The 25,670-nt window shown below is 41.4% G+C and overlaps 3 protein-coding genes across 6 annotated transcripts in view; 1 reads left to right on the forward strand and 2 right to left on the reverse strand.

The window, feature by feature from the left end:
- Positions 1–9,630: 9,630 nt before the first annotated feature.
- On the reverse strand, positions 9,631–17,133 carry itfg2 (integrin alpha FG-GAP repeat containing 2). The gene is made up of 12 exons (XM_068717194.1): positions 16,728–17,133; positions 15,954–16,049; positions 15,824–15,865; positions 15,541–15,718; positions 15,317–15,456; positions 14,518–14,666; positions 14,342–14,436; positions 14,189–14,242; positions 13,030–13,121; positions 12,764–12,881; positions 12,014–12,187; positions 9,631–9,772 (listed from the first exon to the last, which is right to left on the reverse strand). The coding sequence occupies exons 1-12, from the start codon at positions 16,821–16,823 to the stop codon at positions 9,705–9,707; spliced, it is 1,302 nt and encodes a 433-aa protein (XP_068573295.1). The 5' UTR covers positions 16,824–17,133; the 3' UTR covers positions 9,631–9,704.
- A 3,298-nt stretch (positions 17,134–20,431) lies between these two features.
- On the forward strand, positions 20,432–22,104 carry ascl1a (achaete-scute family bHLH transcription factor 1a). The gene is made up of 2 exons (XM_068716775.1): positions 20,432–21,184; positions 21,296–22,104. The coding sequence occupies exon 1, from the start codon at positions 20,568–20,570 to the stop codon at positions 21,168–21,170; it is 603 nt and encodes a 200-aa protein (XP_068572876.1). The 5' UTR covers positions 20,432–20,567; the 3' UTR covers positions 21,171–21,184; positions 21,296–22,104.
- Positions 22,105–23,629: 1,525 nt separating this feature from the next.
- LOC137877374 (histone-lysine N-methyltransferase 2D) overlaps positions 23,630–25,670 on the reverse strand; it is a 61,107-nt gene continuing 59,066 nt past the window's right edge. For all 4 annotated transcript variants that reach the window (XM_068717241.1, XM_068717243.1, XM_068717244.1 and 1 more), the window contains one exon: positions 23,630–25,597. In XM_068717241.1, the coding sequence (XP_068573342.1) occupies positions 25,346–25,597 (252 nt within the window). In that variant the 3' untranslated portion in view covers positions 23,630–25,345. The remainder of the gene's footprint in view (positions 25,598–25,670) is intronic.

Consider the following 25,670-nt stretch of genomic DNA (forward strand, 5'->3'; position numbering starts at 1 on the left):
CTCTGTATTCATTATCTTATTATTAACTGATGGAGCGTGGAGGAGCGGCGGGCCTTTTTGGAGAAAAACATTATGTGAAAGGGCAGCAGTTTAAACACTCTAATCTCCGTCTGTCTGAGTAAAGCGAGCCAGCAGACTGGTTGTGGGAGGGCTCCACTAGAAGAAGTTTTATTGGACCTCACATTGATTCCCATGATCAGTACTTTCCAAACACCCCAGTACTGTATGTGCCCTTCACTGGTACATCCTGCTATATAAAGAACAGAGAAAGCAGATGTTCCCACAGCATCAGGGGGCTGCGACAGTTGACCCCTCTGACCAATGAAGGCTCTGCTGCCCCTTCTTCAATAACACAGATTGAAGACAGTCCAAGTCAAGTCTGTCAGAGCAAATCTCAAGTTAAAGGAGCAGTGTGTAGGATTTAGTGATATCTAGTGGTGAGGTTGCAAATTTAAACCAAGTGAATACCCCTCCATTCACCCCTCCCATTCCAAGCGAGTCGGAGAACTACGGCACGTAACGTTAAAACACGAAAGGCCGTCTGTAGAAACATGACGGTGCACAACACACTCGCCAGAAAAAATGTCTGCATTGTACGTTTTTGCAAACCACTGGATACGTTGAAAGTTGACGTTTCTGATCCAAAAATGTGTTACATAACTTCAGCCTCGTATCACGCTTATTGTTTAACGTTGTGAAATGACTGATTAGGCTCAGGCAACAAAACTACTTGCTAATGGTTTGAAAAAAGATCGCAAAGTAACTACTGTAAATAACTTTCTCACGTGTAAAGTCAACATTTACTTTTGGTTTCACATTAACAGCGGCCTCCTGGGTGAAAGTTTGTTTGATTGTTTGACTCATCCATCCCCACTCCGAGTACTATCTTACATGTTATACTCGTTGTTATACCTCAGAAATTTCAATAGCGGTCGCTCGATGAACTATGTCACTTGCTCTGACCAGATGCATTCAACATTCAACGTATCCGAGGTTTGAACAAACAGACGATGCCGAAATGTCTTTCCTGGAAGCTAATGAGGCTATTAAGGCTCATTCTAAGATCAGGAAAACACGATTCTTAGTTTCAGGTGATTATACACTAATGAAAACAAAGTTATGAATATCATATTCCATTTGTTAGTGTCAGGTTTTCATAATCATGTCTCTGATTGAAGACCAGAATGATTTGTTAATCGTGATTTTCTACTTAAATGAGATCCAAGTGCTTTCCATGCACAGGCCTCATTATTGAAAACTGAAAATAGGGAAAATGCCTATGATTTATTTATTTTAATATATACAGACATATACATAAATAAATAATAGTAATTTCCCTATTTTCTAACGTTTTAAAAAGGGAGAAAATCAGCAATATTCACATGGTACTTCCAAATGTTTGGCATTTACAGTGTATATATATATACTTTTTTCTTTCATCGTATAGACTTAATTGATAAGCAACATTAAAAATGATCACCAGATTAGTAGTGAAATGTGTTTGTTTATGTAGCATGTGAGGTCTGCCTGCGGCCGTCTCGTTTATTTTTATTTTTCAAGAAATTTAGCAGGTCCAAATGTCAGACTTGACTCATTATATTATTATATTACAGATGCCACTGTGAAAAGCACAAGAAACACAATATTAGACGGCAAAACTAATGAGACCAGATGGTAAACCTGCAGGAAGACACCTATGGAAATTAGTCACCACAAAACAAATCCTTTTTTTCTGCTCAGGGACACATCTGCATTCGATTGGTATTTTGTCTCTGGTTTGACACGGCTGTTTCCTCTCAAGCCACATTCATCTTGTCAGAGCTGTCAGAAGGTGCTATTTATTTCTGTTAGGCCTCAGTGTGACAGCTCCCGGCATCCATGAACACGGGGGAAGAACATCACAGGAACATGAAATTACAACAAACCTTGTTAGAGAGGATCCCACTCAATACCCCCCACCCCCACCCCCAACCTTCCCTTGTTTTGAGTCACTTTGCTCACCACATCCTGTTAAAACTGCAGCAGGTAACACCTCTGCAAGGAAAACACCATTAGTCACATAATCTCTCAGAAGACACACTGCGTTTGTTCTTTTCTCTTCGTGTCGGGAGTCTTAAGACAAATGCACAGCAGATGCTCAGTCTTAAAAACGTGATCACTTAAGACATCACCGGTCATGAAAAGAAACAAGAAAAAAGCGGTAGATGTTGAGTTTTTGACTTGTAAGCTGAGCCTGAGCCAGTCTGAGCAGTAAGAGGTGTTGCATAAAGCAACATCCTTCAGTAGGCACCAAGAGGCTGTTCTCATTTAGAGGGCATGTTGAATACAGATTGCAGTAGAGAGGGCAAACTGATCTGCAGGCGGGAATGACTAATATAAATCTCCACCCAGAGGAGTAAAGGCCCAGGCTTTCAGTGCCCACGACCGGGAGACGTACAGTACACTGCCTGTGTGATTAACCGCCCATGTTATTGTATTTATGGATAATTATTGAGTGAGTAAAGCATTGGAAAAAAAACGGTCTAATGTCAACGGCATTTGAAAGAGTCAGCTTGGTGTTATTCTACATTTTCTTACTCAACAAACCCACAGGAAAAGACCAAAACCCAACATTTTTTGAAAAGCTCAGTTATTTCCCTAAAACAGAAAATCACAGTTGGAGACATATCACTAAAAAACAAAAATGTAAACCTCACGGTGGCGCAAAAAGTCAGAGGATCGCCAAAGTTTGTAGGATTTATCATATGGGGATCATGAACGTCTGTAAAAAGTTTCATGGCAATCTATACAAGTCAAGATATTTTAGTCTGGACCAAAATGGTGGAGCTATGGTGGCTAAAAGTGAGATTTTAACCATTCGTATGAAACTCTAATTTGCAGTTTACTTTTTGTAGTTCAGCTCTAGAGACTGTGGAAAACGTGTGTGGGCAGAAAGACTTTTCCTTTGTCACAGACCTTAAGAGCAGCCAACTGCTCCATCCAGACCTCATCACAGACAGTTTATTTACTCTACCCGTCACCAGAAATAGCTTTCTATCTCGTTTTTTGTCCTTCATCTCTATCAAAAGCATCTCCTCCCTCCATCTGGTGAAGGGTTTCTCACAGACACACAGTGCAGCCCCGTGGGCTCGATTAACTCAGTGGGAATGACCCACAGGCCTTAACCCCAGAGAGAGAAGTAGGGGCTGATGTGAGGGGAATATTGATCAGACCAGGTCCTCTATGGGGAGGTTATGTAACGCAGCGCCAGTGAGTGGGAGATGCTCCAGAGCGGGTTTGAAAAAAGAAAGTGAAAACATTTAAGCTGTTGTCTGAAAAGAATCACACAGAAATGAACACGCAAATAGAGAAACGCTAGTTATTGTAATTACTGCACAATTTTTCTGAACTGTAATTACCATTCATGCCAGCAAGTCGCAATTATGACTGAAAAACTGATTTTTCTGAAAGCTACCATGTATCCAACTTGGCACTAAATAACATGGTTGTGAAAGACCAAACAAACATGGACGCCTCCCTACATATTAACGGGCAGACAGGTGATGGCCGGTACTCCATCCTAGGCAACTAACCCAGCTACAACTCTATTTCTGAGGGAGACATTTGACTTACTCTCCTTGTATAAAAAACAAACCCTGTGGCATAATTGAGTCTGTACTGCATCTTAAAAAAAGTCACTCCAAAATAAATCCCACATGCTGAAAAATGCTGTGGGATAAATTTAAACATTATTTTTCCATTCATGATTGCATGGAGTACCTTTCATTCTTAATCTTAATATGACGCAGAGTGAAAAAATAAAGCCAGTTGCAGATCACTGTTCCAAAGATCAAAACACTGGTTAGAATTTCAACTGCACCCATAAAGTGCATGACATAAAAACCAAACACTGTGTGTGATAAAAGCAGCCAGTCCGATAGAAATCCTCTCTGCATCTGCTGAGCTAAAACCTCTGGCTATTAACGCTGCCTGGTGTGCTGCTCATCCTGCAGCTTTCCCCCCCAGCGAGCGTAAGGGGGATGATGAAGCCGATGAAAGCCGCAGAATTAAGCTTGACGCGGACAAAATTGGACGCTGTTAATCAGTAGTGTCAGTTCCCTCAGCTGCTTGGAGCCGTTGATGGAACGTGAAGGAGCTCATGTCAAGCCCCCCCCCCCCCGACACACAATTTGGAGGCTGGTGGTCCAGCTGTCTGTCGGTCAGGATCAGATCCACATTAAAACACCCACCACCCACTGTACCACCACCAGGACCAAGCATGGGCACCAGGCTGAGGAGGGAGATGCTCATGTAAACTGGCAGGAAGGCTGCAGAGAAATTAAGAGTTACGCCGCAACATTGAATGTAATTCAACTCAGAACTATTGCAAAGCATGGCCTAAAATATGACCACAATGAATCTGTCTCAAGACCAGAGGGAGAAGAACTACCCTGAGCCTTTACTCAAGTAAAAGCACCAAATATAGCATATATATATATATATATATATATATATATATATATATGCTATATATATAATATATATATATATATATATATATATATATATATGCTATATATATAATATATATATATATATATATATATATATATATATAATATATATATATATATATATATATATATATATATATATATATAATATATATATATATATATATATATATAATATATATATATATATATAAGATTGTAAATACTGATGCAACAATGTGTTAGTATATCTTGAGCCAGTTTTATCTATTTAAGTCCAGAGGTACGAAGGGGAAGGACAACCACCAGATAAATCTGAGGGGCCGTGAGATGATTAAAGGAGCTGGAAAGAGGGAAAAACAAACTTCTGTTACACAATTTTCTACTATTTTTCTCTAATATTTGCTCTTTTCTTTGTAAATATTGGATAATTTTACCTCTTTGGGCCTCCCTCTAAATAAAAGAGACTCTGTCCTCCCGAGAAAAACGTCTGCGTAAGTCATTTCAGCAAATGCCCAAAAAACCAACACATGTTTACGGTAAATTGACAAAGCCTTCAAGCTGCCGCAACAATTATGACTCTTGTTCATCGGATGCAAAGATGCGGAAGCAGTGTGACGTTATTATAGAGCCATACGTCTGCATACAGAGGAGGTAAGGACGAATATATGGGCAAACAAAATGTGAGACTTTAAGTCAACGTGGGTTTCTTTTAATCATGAATAAAATTGTCCCCCTAAACTTTACAAAGTAGTAATTGCAGTCAAACCATTATGTTCTTCTAACCTTTCCCTGAACCTAATCAAACCAAAATGTGTCTGAAAGGCATGAATCAATGTTTAATTCACTTGTTGCAATCAAAGGAGGCCAAAAGAAAAGTATTATATTTATAGGCTCATCATACGTTTTGTAAGTAACTAGTAACATTATCAGTCATAAATGTGGTGCTGTAATAAAGTACCTCAAAATGATCCGTATGTAAAAGACCACACAAATGTACAGCCGGTGTTTTTGTCATGTCTCCGTCCTCATGCACGGTTCTAAAGGTCGGAAGACGAGCTTTAGCTTAAAGAAACCCTGATTCATGTTCTTCCAAAGCCTGCACATAATTATCCTCACTCACTGAAGCCGTCCATGCTGATTGTGATTCATAGACATTGTATTCAAGATGTATGAGATGTTTAAGTCTTTGTGAGTGAATGAATCACTAGACTGGTTCAACTTTGATTGAGCATTCAAACATAATAGCTGCATATATTTATCTAAAATCACGTTCAGCATGTTCAGGTAAAAGGGAGCATCACAGACAACGGGTCAAAAAGGTCTTTTGATTGACGAGGATCACGACTGAGTTGTCAGGCGTGATAAAAAATCTATTAAATTATTTGAAATGCTTGGGAAGCAACCAACCAGCCAAGCAAGCAAACTGTGCAGCAGGAGTTCGTGGGAACAGTGACGGCGAAGCAGAGTCAGCACAAAGAAGCAGCGTGACCACAGATCGTCTGAACGCCAACAGTCGTACGTATTTACAGGACTGACAGCGACCCGACACTGGAGGGTTGTGGAGGAAGTAATGTGTGCTTCAGGAAGAGGCCGGCTGTCAGTTTGTATTCAGATCACAGAGGAGACCTTCTTCATTTCGAGCAGCGACATTTTGTTTTCGCAGATTAAGCTTTTCAAAAGAAGTTTACAAAAGCTCCTTCAGGGTTGGATGAAATCATTATAATCTCTACTCAATTCAGTTTTTTTTATAATAAATAATTCAACATTTTATTTTTATTCATACAGAAATCGGGTTAGTCCTTTAGCTGTCAACGTAAGGCTGCAAAACAGATGCTTAATAATGCATTTTGAATAACGTGTTTAAATGATATCTGATATCAAGGAGAGGCTGCAGCATCCATTCACAGTCGAGCATGTCGAGAGCAGCCTCGAGGGAGAGTGGCTTCATGCTGTCAGCTTCTATAGACGGGCTCCTCGTGATGGTTTATAAATATTAAAGTCATGCTACATGTTGACGTCTCAACCTTTCTGGCTTGTGGCGTGTGGCGTCATACCTTAAATGTTAGCAGCATCTGGGATGTCGGTCCGGCTGCCAGTCGGTCCTCCGCTTCGGTTCAGACAGAAACGAGACAGACATCTCAACTGTTGGATGGATCGCCATAGAAATGTATTAGAATATATATATATATATATATATATATATATATATATATATATATAATACACAATATCTTTCTCATTGTCAGTGTTTTAGTTAATTTTGTAAAAAGAATGAAACAAACAAGTTTAATTAAATCTGAAGTAAAGAGGTCAAAAGGAAACACAAGTATGGTTTACATTTTGTAATATTTGCCAAAGTCATAATTTGAAGTCTTATTTGTAAAAATAAATGTTAATTTTCAAATGAATCATGATCCCCAGATGATGTTTCCTACTGACTTCCCCTCTAGCGCCACCATGAGCCTGACATTTGTGGTTTTCATCAAAATCTTGGTCTCAAAAAGTAGCTTCAGCTGTTCTGTGTTTAGTGCTAATTAGCAAATGTTAGCATGCTAACACGCTAAGCTAAGATGATGAACATGGTAAACATTATAACTGCTAAACATCGGAATGTTAGCACAGTCGCTGTGAGCATGTTAGCATGCTGATGTTAGCATTTAGCTCAATGCATCTTTGTCACAAAGTGCAGCTTCATAGAGCCGCTAGCATGGCTGTAGACTTTTAGTCTTTTACTCTTTCTAGCTCTTTTATATGATTTTTACGGGATAGAAATGTTATTTCAGATTTTAAAAGAAACCTCAAAAGTAGGTCAGTTTCAAAAAGCGATCCAATGTTGTTTACCTGGTTAAGAAAGGATCTGGTTCACCTTCGTTTGAAGTTTATCAGACGTTTCGACTGATGCTTCCCTCAGTGAGTGTTACAGGTAAACCATCAGGTGCAAATAATTAGAACTAATTAACTTATTAACTTACAATGGGGCATTGACTTAGAGCTTTTAAAGAAAAAAAATGGCAAAAAATAAATAAATAATTAAATTAAAAAACAAACGAAAATGGAATGAATCTTTAAAGATACAATAAAAATAAATAAATAAACACTATTAATTAAATAATACAAATTAAACAATTACATATCTGTATTCAGACAGCCTCTCTCCCCATTGAAATTTGACATTTGTCATTGTAATGGTCACAAAAACTCATAAATCAAAAATATGAACCAAAGTAATCGGGGCATTTTTCTCCTTGAAATATTGCTCTAGTACCACGGAAACCTTTAAACTCCTCAGAGAAGTGAATACAAAACTAATACATGGCTCCAAGCTGCATAACTACAAACTCTCCTGAGGCAATATCGCTCGTGGGCCAACCTCCAGATGGCAATAACGCTTCTAAAAAAGGACAATTTGGGCTTTTATTGTGGTCAACAGAAGAAATGATGTGGCTAAAATAGCTGCAGACAAAACCATAAACACACAAATACACACAAGGTCAGCGAGCTCATGTGGACTTGATGTCTCTGGGTCAGACGTATGAGACGTGTTTTATGTCCTGCCTGCCTGCTCGGGGGGGGCAAAAGTCACAGTCACACAGGGTCCAGCACTGCATTCTGAACAGGCTGACAATTCCTCTGGGGAACCAGGAGACGGAGGGTTAATGTCAGACCTCAATCCATGTGCAACAGACAGGATCCATAAGAACAACTGCGCAACATGACCATTAATGGTCATAAACACACATCGGACTGAGCTCACTGAGCGGGAATGTTCACGGCTAATAAGGACAAACTGCAGCCGAACCGCCGACGTGTTGACTTTGAGATAAAACAGAAACATGATTACTACTTAAGATTTGTGAGGAGAACATATAATTATCATAACAAAGGATAATATAACCTACAAAATACTTGCTTGTTTCAAACGCTGATGGGGTCAAAAACATCATTAGCTCTTCTTAAAATGATACCAACTAGAAGTGATGGTTACATACTGCATTTTACAACTCTTAGTATATTACACTTATATATTATACTAATACTAAACTTTTTTTAATACTGTTATATTTGATACTGTTCTATTCCATCCTGTTATATTGCTGAACAACATGATATACCTTTCACCTCATATCCCATTCTTTTCATGTTCTGTCTTGATCTATTCTTCATTTATATCATATCTCTATACACACTAGATGACATTATATAATTGTATCATCAGTCTGGTGTATGCTGTAACTTTAACCCATATATCACTTTACCTTTTTGTCTCATGTTCCTGTATAGTTTTCTATTCTTATTATATTTTTTTTTATACACCTCTTAGTAATTATATACACAAAAACTTAAAATGCACCGACAAAAGCTACAGCTCACCGGCTCATTTGAGATGAGGAGGATTTAAATTTTAAGGCAAAGAAAAACACGGCAGCATCAACAACTCGACCTGTGGAGCGAGGAGGACGAGGGTCCTATAGGCGAAGGCTTCTCCCCCGACACGTCCTCTAAAGGGCAGAAACTCAGGAGAGATGAGAGGCTGCGGCCTACGAGGACACCTGAGCCTGAATTTACCCTTTACACACACACACACACACACACACACACACACACACACGCCAATTTATATTGCATGAGGAAAAAAGAGAGGCTGTACATAGGTGGTTATAGGATCCTCCCAGTGGGAACAGTGGGTGATTCCTTCAATACCACCAATTGTCACGCCCTGCAGGCACTGACAGACAGCACTTGCTGCCATGTAAAATCTCCTGCAACAGCTGTTGTATTATGTCACATCTGGAGCGCTTCATATATCCAGAAGTTTAAATTCTGAGATGCTGCACAGGATGAAAAGACAAAAAGGCCCCTCGCTTGTTTAGTTGATCTTTTTCGTCAGCGATAACAGTTGATTTTCCTCACTCACAAATTCACATAGACAGCTATTCAAACACTATGTTTGTTATTTACCCTGCATTGTGCCCCATGCTTTCATCTTCAGGGAGAGAGAAAAACCAACGACAGAGGCAGCGTGTGCATCTGAGATTACAGCCAGCAGGAAGCAGATTAGAGGCCTGAACCTATAAACCTTCGCCTATAGGACCCTCGTCCTCCTCGCTCTCAGAACGTCTGTCGGCAGGGAACACCAACAACAAGACCAGCAGCACAGGAGACAGACAATCGGTGTTTATTAACAGAGTATTTACAGTCAGAGGAGACAGCAGTGGGTTGATGTGCGCGCTAAATCTGCGAATCCTCGTAGAGAACATCCGCCACCAGTGCTCTCACTGCTGCCGGGTCGTCGGTATCTGCGGAGGGGAAACACAGACGTGACCACTGACATGAGACACTTTCTTACTGGTTAGAACTAAGATTAAAGTCGTACATTTACGAGACAAAAATCTGTTGTTTGTGAAGGAACCACGACGCTTCACTTTGCCAGGCTGGATAAACCTCATCACACCACTGATGCCATGCATTACGTATGAAGTGGAGGATCTAATAAATGATACTTTGCATCGGATGTAGCTTTAAGGAAAAACTCGTGGTTTTAGCCCAGAATCACCACATTATCATAAGACTCTGAGGAGACATTGTGAATCGGGCCATTTCAGAAGAAAACAACAACATACGGATTTGAGTTTTTGTCTCGTAAATATCTGAGTATTTTCTTGCAAATCTTCCACTTTAATTTCAGAGACTTTCCCTTTTCTTTCTCTGAAATATGTCTTTAATATCAGAAATGAGTTTTTTCCTCAAATATTACCCCCCCCTTCTCTACCTACAATGACCCAAATACAGCTTCAACCGTTGTAGATTCAAACTACAGTGAAACAAGTGAAAACTAGTCGATGATTGAAAGAAAGAGAAACTGTAATCAGAAACCTTCCCGCGTCGTGATGGAGAACTGACAGACTCTTCATCATCGAGTTGTTAATGTGAATGAACAGCAGGGAAGAGCCGGAGAGCTGCTACTGACATCTCTAGCAGGTCGGGGTGAGGCAGCTCACGCAGCTAACACCTACAGTACAGCTTTACTCTCATTTTTCCCTTTTTATTTGCAGTTATGTGTATTTAAACGGCTTTATGTTTTAGTAAGGCTGCATATGAAATTAAATGCACTTCAAGCTAGTTTTTGATGGCATTTTAAGGTTGCCTAAATTCATGTGGAATTCTCATGTGGACAAAAAATGGTTAACATGCAAAGCCAAATTTCTCCTCCAGTCCACACTCTACATACCACACACATTTTTACACTTTTATTTGTCTGCAATCTCTCCTCCTCTCTACTTCCTTGTCCCCAGGCTGCTACATCAGACATTTTCCACACTGGGTTAGGTAACTGCGAAATCCTCAGTCAAAAGAAAACAACAGGCCCAGAGGTTGAATTATTAACAGAGGCAGCAGGAAGCTACACTAACAGCACCACCAGGCTTCAGGAAAAATCAGCCGGAACCTGCAATTTTCATCTGCAATCACAATGCTCCAGCTAGTCTCGCTAATCGTGTGTTCGTCCGGCATCGCCGCCGAATAGGTTTCCACTCATTTAACATGTGACACGAGCTGCTCATCCACGCAGACCAAAAAGACTAATTTGTGATTTAATAAGAGTTATTGTCTCAAAAAAAAACATTTCATACCAGACATTAATGATCTAACTGAAGGAAATGAACAGGAAATAAAAAAAACTATTGTGTGCCTTCACAATGATTAACCAAATTATTGACTGAGTTAAACATTGTGTTTGTGAGGAGGAGTGTGTTTGGAAAGAAGCTGGATGCAATTTTCAAAAGGAGGGAAAAAAGATAAAGAGAGAAGCGAGTCAGAGAGCAGCTTCCTCAGTCTGTGGTCTGTCTGCCTGAGGATTACAGCCTCGCTAAAGATATTTGAGTCTTTTCAGCACAGTTGACTGACAGACTATGGATGTATAGAACATGGATTTAGAAAGGAAAAAAATAGGATTTGAGGCTTCTTGAATGAATTTTCTCCCTGACCTCTTGGTGCACGTGTGTATAAATGTTGTCGATTTGAAAAGGAGAAACCGATCAGGTAATAAACCAACATACTGGACACATTTGGACCTGATGGTGGCGCTAGATGAAACGTTCATCCTGAGAGGAATAAGAAAGTGGGAACCAAATTTCACGGCATCCAATAGTTGTTGAGATATAGATACAGAGAGGTGGGCGGGCTGACTTCACCATCACTGGAGAAAACTGGTTCAATAAAAACTGGTTAAATCATGAAACGTGACCCTGTAAGATAGAATCTGTTTGTGCGAGTTGTTCCTGCATGAGGCCCATTAAACTCCAGCAGGATGTTGTTAGCAGTAATAATCTGTCATCTGGGGATCATTTCTATTCTCCCCTCTTAATCAGTATTCAGGTCAGAGTCTGAGTGTTACAACTGGATGGCAAACAAGTTGACAACAAATAGTGTCTTGTTGTTCTCTTGTCCAATTACAACAACAAACAGAGGGGATGTCGGTTTGAATCTGAGGAAGGATGCTCTGATCTGAACTGGATCAGTTTAGTGACTGGCGTACGTACCGACTCCCAGCAGCTTCAGGTGGCTGGTGAACTCAGGTTTCTCCTCCAGGACCCGTAACATGTTCGTGGACTCCATGCGCTCCAGCTCCACCTTCCAGTAGATGTAGATTTTGTGATTGAAGCTGACGTACACCAGACAAGGGCTGTTCTTACCCTCCTTGCATGTGTACTGACCTGCAGCCACAAAAATACACACACGTGTTTTCACCCAACATGTGGCGGACGGTGCTGTGAACTACTGTGTTATGTGAATCCCAATGAACACGGCAGCAGAACTCTGATGCCAAATATATACGTCTTTGTGGCAGAGCCAGCTTCCACACAAACAGAGAAACCAATCTAATCTCCCTTAATGATCCCACAGAGCAGATAGACGAGAGACACACACACACACACACACACACACACACACACACACACACACACACACACACACACACACACACACACACTCTCTGTAAGTGCAAGGAAACAATGGAATCCGACAGATCAAACAAAGTCTCTCGTCTCCTCTCTAATCCACTTACTTCTGCAAATGTCATATTAGCTCCCTCAAATGAACTGTGGCTTGTTTAAACACTGCAGAAAGATTTGAAAAGGAAGAAGAAGACCGGGTGAACGCAAAGCTCAACGTCGCCACCTACTGGTGCCACAAGAAGTGTACTCACACCACCCTAAGCGCCACACAGGAGAGAATCAGACCTGATATAAAGGATCATTTTGGGGGGGGTCAATGATGAGGTCTCTCACCCGCACAGAAGGCGTTGACGTTCGCATCGAACTGGAACCGCACGACAGTCCGGTTGTGGTCAATGATGTAGGTTTGACCGTCCCAGGCGCACGCTACCACCTCCTCTCTGCCGTCTCCCTGGAAGAAAACACACACACACACACACACACACACACACACACACACACACACACACACACACACACACACACACACACACACACAGATTATCAAAACAAGTGGAACCCAAAAGTATTCAGCTCGACATAAATACACACAAACTCACAGTGACGTCGAGCTTCTGCAGCGCAAACAGCTGATGATCCACCTGCACGGACCACAGCAGCTGCTCTGAGCTGTCCATCAACTTCAGCGTGCCTGAACATTTGAAGGTAAAAACAGATTCCACGTGGAACATTAAAGTCCTGCTCTACCTGTTCATATATTGAACAAAGCTCAAGAAACACGGGAAACTAAGTGCTCTCTGGAAAACCCTGATTCTGAGAAGTCTCCTTTGAGAAGTGAAATAATTCAAGTGAATGGGTATTTAATGTGTGTGGCCGACAGCGACAATGAAAAGCTAAATGTCTATTATAAGGAAGCAAAATGATTTGAACAAAAGGGCAACGCAGAATGAACTCAGTCCAAACACATTCTTGCCAACAAGGTGAACAAAAATCGATGCTATAACACTTCTACACTGCGGACAACTAATCCCTGAAATGAGGTTGAAATGCAGTTTCTCTTAATGTTCTCAGGTATACGCCCATAACTAACCTCTACTGTGTTGGCTCACCAAGGTGTCCCCAAGAGACTGTTGGTGTAAAATGTTGGCAGTTTACAGCCTTAATGATGATAATCCCACTGGATCCTCTCTGCTTGAAATATTGATGGACTCTCCAGCTGTTCTGAGAGCTGTGTCCCAGGGGGGATCTCCTTCATTCACTAACAGCCACGACGTATACTGAATGTATTATTACATATAGTATTACTACTACTGCAAACGCAGCAAGTGGATCACAAGACATGTGTTTCTCTTACTCATTTGTCTTTTAGCTTGCAGAGTAAATACCTGATAAATAAAGGTGCTTTCACATTCGATAGAAACATGCATTGTTTAGTTCTGGCTCTTTACTGAGAGTGAAGTCATACAGACTGACAAGTAACTCAGACTGTTTTCATGTCTAAGCATAGAACAATATGAAAATTGGAAGTTTATTTGTGTTATCGTGTGACTGTGGTGAATCCATTAGTACAACTAAACAGATTTTTTTTTAGGTGTGTAAAATACGTCCACAGCAGAACATTGCTTTGCTCCAGTGCTGGTGTGTTTCTGGGGACACACTGACTATGGAGGAACGCCTCATACAACCTCATGTCTCTTTAACAAAATATACTAATCTTGCCAATTTAAAAAAAAAAAGATGTTTAACTACATGACTTACCATCTAAAGTACAGAGAGCAAACAGCCCACATGTAGAAGATTCCTCTTTAGAGCCTGATGGGAAAACAGAGATCAAATACATGTTAGATCCCGTTTTAATATAACTTATGAGTCACTTCTACTAAATGTTGTCTACATTAAAGAAACACGGACCTTTACTGATGCTGCCGATGAGATGAGTCGAAACGTTCTTGTTGTGTATCCGCCCAGTGGTCAGATGGAGAACTACATCTCTGGAAGGTCCCTCACTGTGAGCGAAGACATCGAGACACGTTTAATCAGTTTCCTGCGTCTACGCGTCTATAACCTTTGTTTGTGACCATGTCTACCTCCCAGGGGTGGGGGGGGCTTCTTCTCCAGAGCTGTTGGAGTCCTGTTGAGTCCAGGAGCACAGCAGGATGGCGTAGCCACAGCCCGGCTGAGACACCATCAGCTCCGGTAAACCCTCTGGACCCGGGTTCACCGTCAAACTGTCCACCTGCACCGCACACATTCACATTAAAATGGCTTTCACTTTGTGTGGTTGGATAAGAAGCTTATATTTCGCAATAAAATGTACAGTTAGGATATCTTCCTTAATCAACATCTTTAGTGTCTTTAGATTTAGATTAATTGATTCGTAGTTTAGTTCATAAAATGCATCACAAGTTCCCAAAGTCCAGAACGACGTCTTCAATTTAATTGTTTTGTCTGACTTACAGTCCAAAACCAAAAGATATTGATTTCACAATAATGTAAAGCTGAGAAAAGCATCAAATCGGAAAAATGAATGCTTGATTTTACTGCTTCATAAATTACTTTTGGTGATTAACTGGTTATCAAAATTGTTGTTGATTTATTTGTGATCGACTAATCGATTAATCTTGTACTGTGTTCCACTGTTATGAACCCAAACTCACACCCAAAAAAATGACAATATACTACAGCCAGCTTAGAATCATTAACGTAGACAGACAACATACATTTGTAGAATGAGATGATACCATGACAATATGATTTTGCTGATAATCGTGAGACGGAGACACGTTAGTTTATATGGACCATGTGTGCCAGTATGAAACCAAACCCTATGTAAGACATGCACCTGACAGGTTCATTCATAATTCCTGTAGCTGAAGTGAAGTGTACCTGCCCCTCCAGAAGCCATTTCTTCAGCAGAACCAGCTGTCCAGATCCGAGCTCTGTGCCGTCGGACGGCTCCTCCCAACGGAAAGCTCTCACCACTCTGTCTGTGTAGCCGACCACCAGCTCACTGCGGCCGTCACCGTCTACGGCACAGCAGTGCACACGCTGCGGTCAAATTCAGGAAGCGAGACAAACAGGACGCATACAGATGTTAGAAAGTCTTTTACCGATATCACTGATGAGGATGACTTTGGTGTTGGCAGGAATATGTTGGGTGAAAAGAGGCTTCTGGTCATCTGAGGACATGAACTCATGCTGACTGGATGAATCCGCTTTACTGGCAGTGGCAGCTGTCAAGTCAAAGAGGTGAAACCAGCCCTCCGCACCGACAGCCACCACGAAGTTCTGCCAAACGAGGGAAAAAAAAACACGATGTTGGATCACCAAAAATATTCATGATACGCTGCTGCTGCTGCTGCTGCTGCTGCTGCTGGTGGTTTCATAACTCACCTTTCCTTTGTTGCAGACGTCTCCGACTGCAACACAAGTCAGCTGCCAAACCAAGACACATTGTATGAGTAAGAGAAACAAATTCTCTCTATGAAATCATCATCATGAGCTTCCTGGTTTGTGTACTGACCATGCCCACACAGGTTCTGGTGACCCAGGGTTTGGAGTCATCATTCTTGTACACAAGCAGCTTCCCGTTGGTGTCGCCCACAACCAGCTCGTTCAACTGCAGTGAATGGAGACAGACGGCACATTTACTTTACTATAATACGGAAACACAAGAAACACTGTGAAGAAAAACCTGAGAGTTAATCGTGGTTTATAAACGTAGGAATATGAATGTTGTCTCAGGCATGTTGGCATCAGGTATACTCAATCAGCATGTGACCAAAAGGTCCATGTGTAGACTTCAACTGATTCAAAGTGAGTGTGGGGTTTTAATGAAGCACACATATCAATCAAATTTAGAGCTACAACTAACATTTGGTCCAAAGACTGTCACAAATTGAGAAAACGCAGATACTGCCCATGGACACATCTTCCAATTGCCTTTTTTTTGTCTGAGCAACTGTCTAAAACCCAAACACATTCAAATATAAGACAAGAACAAATTCTCAGTTGTGAGAAGAATTCAGTATTTGAATATGTTGCACGCAGAACTTTTGTTTTGTGACCTTATTTCAACAGGATGTCATCCAGACAAGTACTTAGATTTTCAAAATCAGTCTTGTGCATAGAGTGCATTCAAAAGTATTGCAGACTAATGTTCTAACACCATATTACATGCATGTTTTGAGCATTTTTAAAGCATGCACTCAATCTGTATCTTATTCCAGGTTCGTTGGTTTACGTTACACAATTCATGGGCTGTGAGATGAATCTAAAATAACGTCATCTTACTCACCGAGTCGTTGTCAGCGTCTCCCAGACAGATCGCGTGAGGAAACAGAGTTCCTGTGAAATCCAAAGCGACACGTTGAACGTAGTTCAAGGACCGCATAGTTAGCTATCGTTAGCTATATTTTAAAACCGCTAAATCACACTCATTTGAGAAGCTGCTGTTAATAGTTGGACCAAAGATAGTCCATGATTTTGGTAGCTAGCTAGGCTAACATTAGCTCTCACGGGCTAAGGAGCTCAAATTAACGTTAGTTTCTCCTAAAGAGCGATATATAACATCGTATATAACTTCATACCTAACTGCTTTATAAAAAATACCTCTTTGTTGAATTACTTTAAAGCATGTATATATAATTAAATGGCAGCTGTATAGTTGCTAGCTTTTTCCTAGTAAACAAAAGCACGTGATCTTAGAAAGTACGGCACCTCAGGAGAGACAAACTATCTATTTCGCAAACATTAGCACACTTTAATGCTACTCAGTTCAAATGCGTTATAACAGGGTTTTCTATGAAAGTGTATAAATGAAATAACCTTTTCAACATCTTATTAAAATATCACATTGAAACAGTACATTTAAAAAGGCCAGTATTCTAACCCTAACGCATTAAACATCAATATATATGAAAATTATGCAGGAGAATTGTCTGCAGCTGAATCTTTTTTTAAATGTTGTATTTACCCTTTATTAAATAAACCCTTTAGTAAAATGCTACTATTAATGTTTAGTATGGCAGTTTTGTAAAATGGAGAGAAGTTACCTCCAGCGTTAAGTGCCACTGTTGTCCACTAGAGGGCGACATTCAATCACAACTTTTCACGTCAGGCAGAAAACAACGCATCGCAGAGGGAGGAGGTGTTTACACAAACACCAAAGAGAAGGCAGAAGTTCATTACAGAAATAGTCATTTAAAAATTCCACAAACTCATTCCAACAGGTGGTTGAATTGTATGTTCTGTTTCGTTTCCCCCCTTTCTTGACCTCCATTTTATATCCTCTCACTTTATTATATTTTATTCTTGTTGTAGGCAATAAACATATTTCTGTATGAATGTTTGGAAAAACTAATACAAAGTTGGTCACAAAAAGCTCACAGTAACTTTAAGTGCAACTACTTTTAGAGGGCAGACCTATAATACATTTCTCACCAAGCCTCTTGTGTGATGAAATGTTTATATCATTTTCTTAAAGTGATGCACACTGTTTTATATTATACAACCATGTAAAACAGATTCATTAAACACAGAAACAAATACCCATTTACAATAATTAACCTGAGCTATGAAAGGACATTTTTTGCACATTTCATCTATTAAATAAAAAAGAGCAACTGCTAAACGTCAGTCTTTAAACATATATCCATTACTAATGGTGCACCTGCCGAAAGACAACAGAACACTGTCAGAAAAACTGTTTTTAATGACAAACAAATTGAATGATTATCCCTCACATCACACACAAAGATGCTATGGATGATACGGGTGCTTGTGAATTTTTGTTTTATTGTCTCCACAAAGCGAACCCCCCAAAGAAAAGAGAGAAATACAGAAAGTGGTTAAAGGAGAACTCGGGCGCCCAGATGTCATATTAATTATTACACTCGGCTATGACTGGAAAGCCCCTCGAAGCAAAAAAAAAAAAAAAAAAAAAAAGGAGCGCCTGCAAGACCAGCAGAGAGAGAGAGAGAGAGAGAGAGAGAGAGAGAGAGAGAGAGAGAGAGAGAGAGAGAGAGAGAGAGAGAGAGAGAGATTCCTCACAAAGCGCTAATTGGACTCTGGAAGCACACTGACAGGGCATGGATAGGTTTCAGAAAGCCAGGCGATGGTGAAGGGGTGCAGGGGGAGGCTGAATAGAACCCACGCTTCTTTTCTAAACTCTCTTGCTGGGCGAAAAAAAGGGTGAGAGGGAGAGAGAGAGAGAGAGAGAGAGAGAGAGAGAGAGAGAGAGAGAGAGAGAGAACAGGGGGGGAGGGAAAGAAAAGAAAGTATTGGGTGGTGGTGGGAGGGGGGGAGTGGGTTGGGCTCGGGGGTTCCTCAATGCAAGCTTTTTTTTTTTTTGAATGCCACTGTCAACGCAGAAAAATTGCACAATTTACAACAATCCCGTCTTCAGAACGCAAATGGACAGACGCACGCGCACAATGGGGGGTGGACAGAGGTTATTTGCACACACAGCAAGGAATTGTCTACACGCATTGAAAAACACAAGCACTGATAGAGAAGAACGTCATGCGCAAAATGGGAAAATTACGCACAACCTAAAAAAAAAAAAAAAAAATCCTAAATATGACTTATCTCACCGCACGTGCACGCGCCAACACCCGCAAATACATACCTTATCTGTACGCACGCATGGAAAGCCATACAAACACGCAGAGAGAAGTACTTCATGCGCAAATAATAATAATTACGCGCAAACTGGGTTTATTGGACTTACGCACCTCTGCACATGCATGCGCAAACGCACATAAACAAAACAGAGAGGGTAACACAGTTTGGTCTTGGTTTTGTTCCGCGCTGAAAGACGTGTTTTATCATTCTTTACTTTTCAGAGCGACATTAATGGAGAGAACACTCCGCGTCCACGCTACTGTAACCGTATCGGGTGTATCAAATCAGACACAAAGCCTCCTCCAAACTGATTCTTTGGGGCCCCCAACAGATTTGCGCTCCTCCGTTCCGCCTGTGCGCGGCTGATGATCCGCTCTAATCAAAGTGGAAAATTCGGCCTCTGACGCACAATGGTCCCTAAAATGAGCGGCATTCAGACGCGTCTGTAACGCTGACAATAAAACTAGACCGCGTTTGAGTTGAAACGCCGGCGAGCGACTGATTTACATGCAGAGCTCTCAGATAAAGTCCAGCGCGAGGAGAGAGAGCTGTCTTTCAGCACCACAGTTTGGCTCTGCAGAAAAATCGAAAGATAAACGAATAAAAGATATGTTCTCATTCTAAATTATGATTTTTTTTTACTGGTCTTTTGAAGTAAACAAAAACAATTCATCATACATTCTTCAGAACACAAACTCTGAAACTATTTCCCATTATTTACTATTTGAAAAGCCTTATGACTGTCCTAGTTTTGATATCACTTGTTGATCACTTTCTCAACATCTCTGACAACTCGCGCAGCGATTGTTCAGTGAAACACAAAGAGAAGTCCTCACACTCACGCTAACTTCACAAAATCCATATGAGACATGACATTTAGGAAAGTGTTTACAAGATTGACATATCAGACAAAGTTACAATCTATTCGTAAATTATTCCTAAATGGTCCAATTACAGTGTTTTTCATGATATCTGATATCTAAAATAATGACAAAAAATATATGAATTATACATAATACATTTGTGTTCATGTTCATTCAAACATGAACTTTTTAGTGTTTCTCTTCATAATGCTGTGAACATCTTGTCCTAAACGGGACTCTGTGTTGAAAACTTTCCTCTCCGCTGTGCCTCACCTAACGGACACCCGTGATAGATAGAAAAGAAAAGAAGAGGAAAAAAAACCTCAACACTGGTTGTTTGCTTAGTGCTTCAAGTGGCACGCGTCCGGCGCGCGCAACGCACCGGCACCGGGGCAGGAGCCCAAGGTGAATCCACGCGACCGAAGGGCGTGGCCAGTCCCACATCCAAATGTATTGAAAAGCGGTGGCGTCTGTCCTCGAGGACTCAGAGCAGCTTTAAGGAACGCGCGAGGCAGCAGTCCAGCGGACTGCCCCCACTGAAAACAAGTGCGCGTCAAACGGCCAAACCACGTGAACGGCACGAGCGGGACGCACCGCCTCGAGACTTGGTGATTCTTTATAATTTTATATATTTTTATTGTTTACTGGAAATGGACTTCACAGCCAAGATGGAAATTAACATCAGCCAGCAGCAGCTTCTGCCGCCCGCTTGCTTCTTCTCCGCCGCGGCGGCGCAGAGCGTTCAGCTGAGCCCGAGCAGCAGCAGCCAGGGCAGCGGGAAGTCGGGCTCCAAGCAGCCCAAGAGGCAGCGCTCGTCCTCCCCGGAGCTGCTGCGCTGCAAGCGGAGACTGAATTTCGCGGGTTTCGGCTACAGCCTCCCGCCGCAGCAGCCGCACGCGGTGGCCCGGAGGAACGAGAGGGAGCGCAACCGGGTGAAGCTGGTCAACAACGGCTTCGCCACTCTGCGGGAGCACGTCCCCAACGGCGCCGCCAACAAGAAGATGAGCAAAGTGGAGACGCTGCGCTCGGCCGTGGAGTACATTCGCGCCCTGCAGCAGCTGCTGGACGAGCACGACGCGGTGAGCGCGGCGTTTCAGTCCGGCGTCCTGTCGCCCGACATGTCGCAGGGATACTCCCAGGACATGAACTCCATGGCAGGTTCACCGGTGTCCTCGTACTCATCCGACGAGGGCTCCTACGACCCCCTCAGTCCGGAGGAGCAGGAGCTGCTCGACTTCACCAACTGGTTCTGAGCGTCTATATAAAGGTAAGAACACTGAAAGATATCAGAGTAAATATCAGATGACATTATCGATAAACATTCACGATAAACACCCTGAACAGTGGCTTAACCTTTCTTTTCTCCTTCTTCTCACAGACATATGGATCAACTCACTTTACTGCTGAAGTGCGCTTGGGATTGTCCCGGAGGAGGCTGGGTGTCCTCAAGAACAAGACGCATTGTCCTTTAACGCCCGGTCCTCCCAGACAGACAGAAAGACAGACACGGCCTTAACGTCCCCAAGAACTTGGGGGTAAATCAGGCCGGAGATCAGCGCCAAAGGATTAAAGGAAGACGGTTCTCCTGACAGCGTGGGAATCAAAGCTTCTGCGCATTTGCCCATGATAAACAAACAAAACAACAACCCTAAAGTGAATTCATGCTCTATTAAAAAACATTATTTAATACGTCGCTCTTCAACTATGCTAAACCCAATCACAGAACACCAACCCTTTGGTAAACCTCTCTGACGTTTTATTTCAGAAAAATGCTTCCAAGTCGCGGATTTATTCTATACAATTCTATATAAAACGCTTTTTTAAAATATATTAAGCTATTTTTGTATGTAAGAGATTTATAGATGTTTTGTACACATCCTTTTTGTATATATTTTGTCTATATATTGCGAAGTTGCTTCTATACCTCCTGCCTATGTAGACGTGTAGTCTATTATTCTCTGGCTCTTCTGTTCATGAGGTTTCCAGAAGGAGTTTAACACTCCGACGTTTTATTCCAGCACCAATGTGTCTTATTTAATAGCAAAACCATGTTATTGCATTATGTCATGAAGTTCACAATGATCAAAACGTATGCAGCTATTGTCCAAACAGAGCGCAATGGCCATGCATTGTCTCTTTACTGCCAGCTCTATATTGTCTTCACATAAACAGATGTTAAAAAAAAGAAGTCTTAAAATATTTTCTACACTCTAGGCCATGAATAAAATTATTTGCTACTGAATTATTTTCTGTCTTGTTATTTTGGGGCGCATCTAAAGGAGGGGGATCACTTTTGGTTCCAGCTTTCAACATGTGGTTTGTAACGAATCGGAGGGAAAAGCGGGAGGGAATGATGGAGATAGGATAATACTGCACTTTAGGGAGAAAAGGGAGAAAGAAACAACTTTTACGCACAGTTACGCACATTTTACGCACGATATATTTTCTTTCCAGGCTGTCAAATCCATAACATAATGGCTCCTTAAAGCTTCTCGTCACATTTCCCTCAGCGGAACCCTCAATGTCCAAGTCTGCCTAATCTCTCCTGTACAATTGGACAGCATCTACAACTGAATTGATCCTCTTTTTTTTTTTTGCGCAAGAGCAAAAAGTAAGTCTGGCTTCACAAGTGCATACACGTTAAGCCATTTCTGTTTATTTCAAAGCATAATGAAATCCTACTAAAGCAGCAGCTGTAAGATACGATCACTGATGAAAATGTTTCTCCAAAGAAACGGACCTTGAAGTAAACAAATGATCATTTTATAATTAATGAGTTAAAACGCCTCGTCATATAGTTTGTTCTGTATGCAGCTTTAAACGGCGCATTAACTGATCCTAGCATAACAAAATACAAACTAGATTTAACGGGATTCACTATCTACAACACAAACGTTCTAAAACTGAAGAGAGAGCGTCAAAGTTGGAGCTTTCGCATTAAAGTTGTCTCATCCAAACTTCCCAAATCGAGTGAAACTTTGAGAGAAACAAACATGAGGACATTTCTTTGCCAGCGTCTTTATGAACGAGCAGACGGAGAGACTGTGGGTGTGACGGCGACCACCAGTAGATGTTGAGGTAGAGCTCGTGTTTAACTGCAAAACGAAGTTTGACAGGTAGGGCGGAGGCTGCAGCCGGACGCGTGTCTGCTTTAATGAGTGAATAGGGTTTGTGTGGTGGTCGAGTGGAGACACGGAGCTGAATTGGCTGATGGCGTGTGCCTCCTGACAGCAGCATGCCGCTGAACACATAACAATCACCACCTGGGAAGGAGGGAACAAGCCCAGTGTGTGTGTGTGTGTGTGTGTGTCTGAAGATACTTTAGCTAGTTTATTTTATTTTTAAAGCTTTTTTCGACAATAAGACAAATCAAAATACACTCAGATTTTAACAAAAGAAGGAAATATTTTATCCATAAAAAGAAAGTAAGTGCACAACCACGTGGGTTGTGAACAGGGTCATTGTGCAAGATGCGCGTGCGCTGCATCAGTGGTTCTCAATGGTGGGTTCATGGACCACCAGGGGGCCCTGAGAGGGAGCAAGAGGGCCCCTCGAAAAATGAACATGACTCCAAGAAAGTAGGAAGAAAACATTGTTGTAGATACTTATAATAATTATTTTACTCAGGGTTGAGCAACAAACATCATTACAGGGATTACATGTGTTTCTGTTTGAGAAATGTTTTGCCAAATTTGACAGCAGTTCATTATCTTTAAGTATTAACATTTATCACTCTAAAAAACAGTCTACTCATCAAAGGTACAATCTGCTCATCCCAACACCAAAAAAAAACCTTAAAGAGTTGGAACCTGTAATTCCCAAATCTTATTTGTCAAATGCAACACAATTATGACAAATTTCCAAACACAAAATGTGAACTTTAAAACTCGAAATGTGAAAATACCTCAAACATATGTGTATAACTAGTCCGGCTTTTACACCCTGTAAAGCTGTGAGACACATCAGCATGTTTCATTTTTCATCCTCAGAGAATTACAGGTACAAATAAGATCTGTCAGCAACAGATAGTAAGAAAAGGCAAAACTAGTGGAGGACACTGAAGACAAACACTTTATTTGAAGTCCAAAGTGTTCTTATCAACGCTTGAATAGAATATCAGAGTATTTCTGAAAGCTTTAGGTTGTAGACTCACAGTTTTCTCTAGTTTGTTGTTGGTTTTTTTTCATGATGACATATGCTGCTTACAGGACGCCCCTGATATCTAACAATCCTGGTTTGTTGCCCTGTCAGAGTCCATTACGTTTCCCTCTGTGGCGGTCTGTCAAGCGTGTATGAGCCGCAGGAGAGCACGGCCATATCTAATTGGCAAAGCTGAGGCAAAACAATGGCTCAAAGTGTATTGGTTGAATATCTCATTGAATATCATTCATCAGTGTTGATTAAATCGGATAGAAGAGAACGTCAGTCTGAGCGGCTCAATTGTTGTTTTTCTTTTTCCAGAACAATACACAGTTGTTCATCAGAATATTTTTACGTGAGCCCCGCCCCCCCAAAGTAGAGAGAGTCCGGGCCAGTTTATAGAAGGAGTTTTTATTTTATGCAATGCAACCAATATAACAGTACTACGGTCCATTTAAAGCTTTGTCAAATGGTGCAAGACTTTGTCCAGTGAAAAAACGATCACCAGCCACTGCTACAGAACATTTCAGGACCATAGACAGCACTTCACAGCTCTATGAAATGTCAAGTATGTCACAGCAACAAAGGAAGACCATTTAATACATTGCATTTTCATGTACGGTTTTCAAAAGACATCTCTAATTATCCCAACAATGAGCCAAACATCAAGGATTCTAGAGAAGTCATAAGTGATTGTAAAAAGTTCATTTTGCAGATGCTCAATAGTGATTTCAGAGCGTATGTGTGAAGGATTGCCTCTACACGGCTCTCAACATGGTGACTGCTGAGCAGGCGGTTAGCTGCTAACTGTGCTAACAACGCCAGAAGTGTTTACCTGAGAGGGAACCATACATAGCAAATAGTTGCTTGCTGCTATATTAATGATCTGAATGTGGAATTTAGCATCTCTGTCATCTTTACGTTTACGTCATTAATCAACGTATCTCCGACTCGGAGAGGCTGATGTGAACATCTTTCCCACTCTGCTGCTCGTAATTACGGTTTAAACAATATGATGTGAACGCAGCGTTGATCGTGGCGATCCCATTGGAATTAATTGAACTTTCTGCAAAATTTACCCTTTGAAATGGTGGTGTGACAGGGCCTAAAAGATCATGAGAGATTAATGACTTTGCTTGTAGAGTGAACAATTACTACGGTGCTAAATTCACTCCCTTTAATCGAAGCGTCTCTTGTTCCTTGTGTGTTCTTTTCACAGTACTGGTAGTTTCAGTGGCAGTGATGCTGGTACCTGAGCCGCACAGGGCTGACGGCGCAGTGGCTGAGGTCAGAGGTTGCTGGAGTCATCGAGAGGATTGGCGATGACCGACTTGTGAATGAGCATGAAGAGCGGCAGGTAGGCCAGGAAGTCCAGCAGGTCCAGGGGGGGGATGTGCTGCAGCTCCAGCCTGACGGCCGCCTCCTGCTCCAGGTGGATTCCCCCGGCCTTCAGCTCCAGAAGCAGCTGCTCCGCGCTGATGAAGCCCTGCTGAGCACCGGCGTCTCCTCGCTGCTCCTCCAGGAGGAACAGGAACAGTTGCTACGTAATAATAATAATAATAATAATATTTGACATAAATAAGATTTAAAAACAAGGCAAACTGGCTTTGAAC

The sequence above is a fragment of the Cebidichthys violaceus genome, unplaced genomic scaffold (assembly GCF_023349555.1).
Source record: "Cebidichthys violaceus isolate CVI_PGR_0920_01 unplaced genomic scaffold, fCebVio1.0.p SCAF_21, whole genome shotgun sequence".
Classification (NCBI taxonomy): domain Eukaryota; kingdom Metazoa; phylum Chordata; class Actinopteri; order Perciformes; family Stichaeidae; genus Cebidichthys; species Cebidichthys violaceus.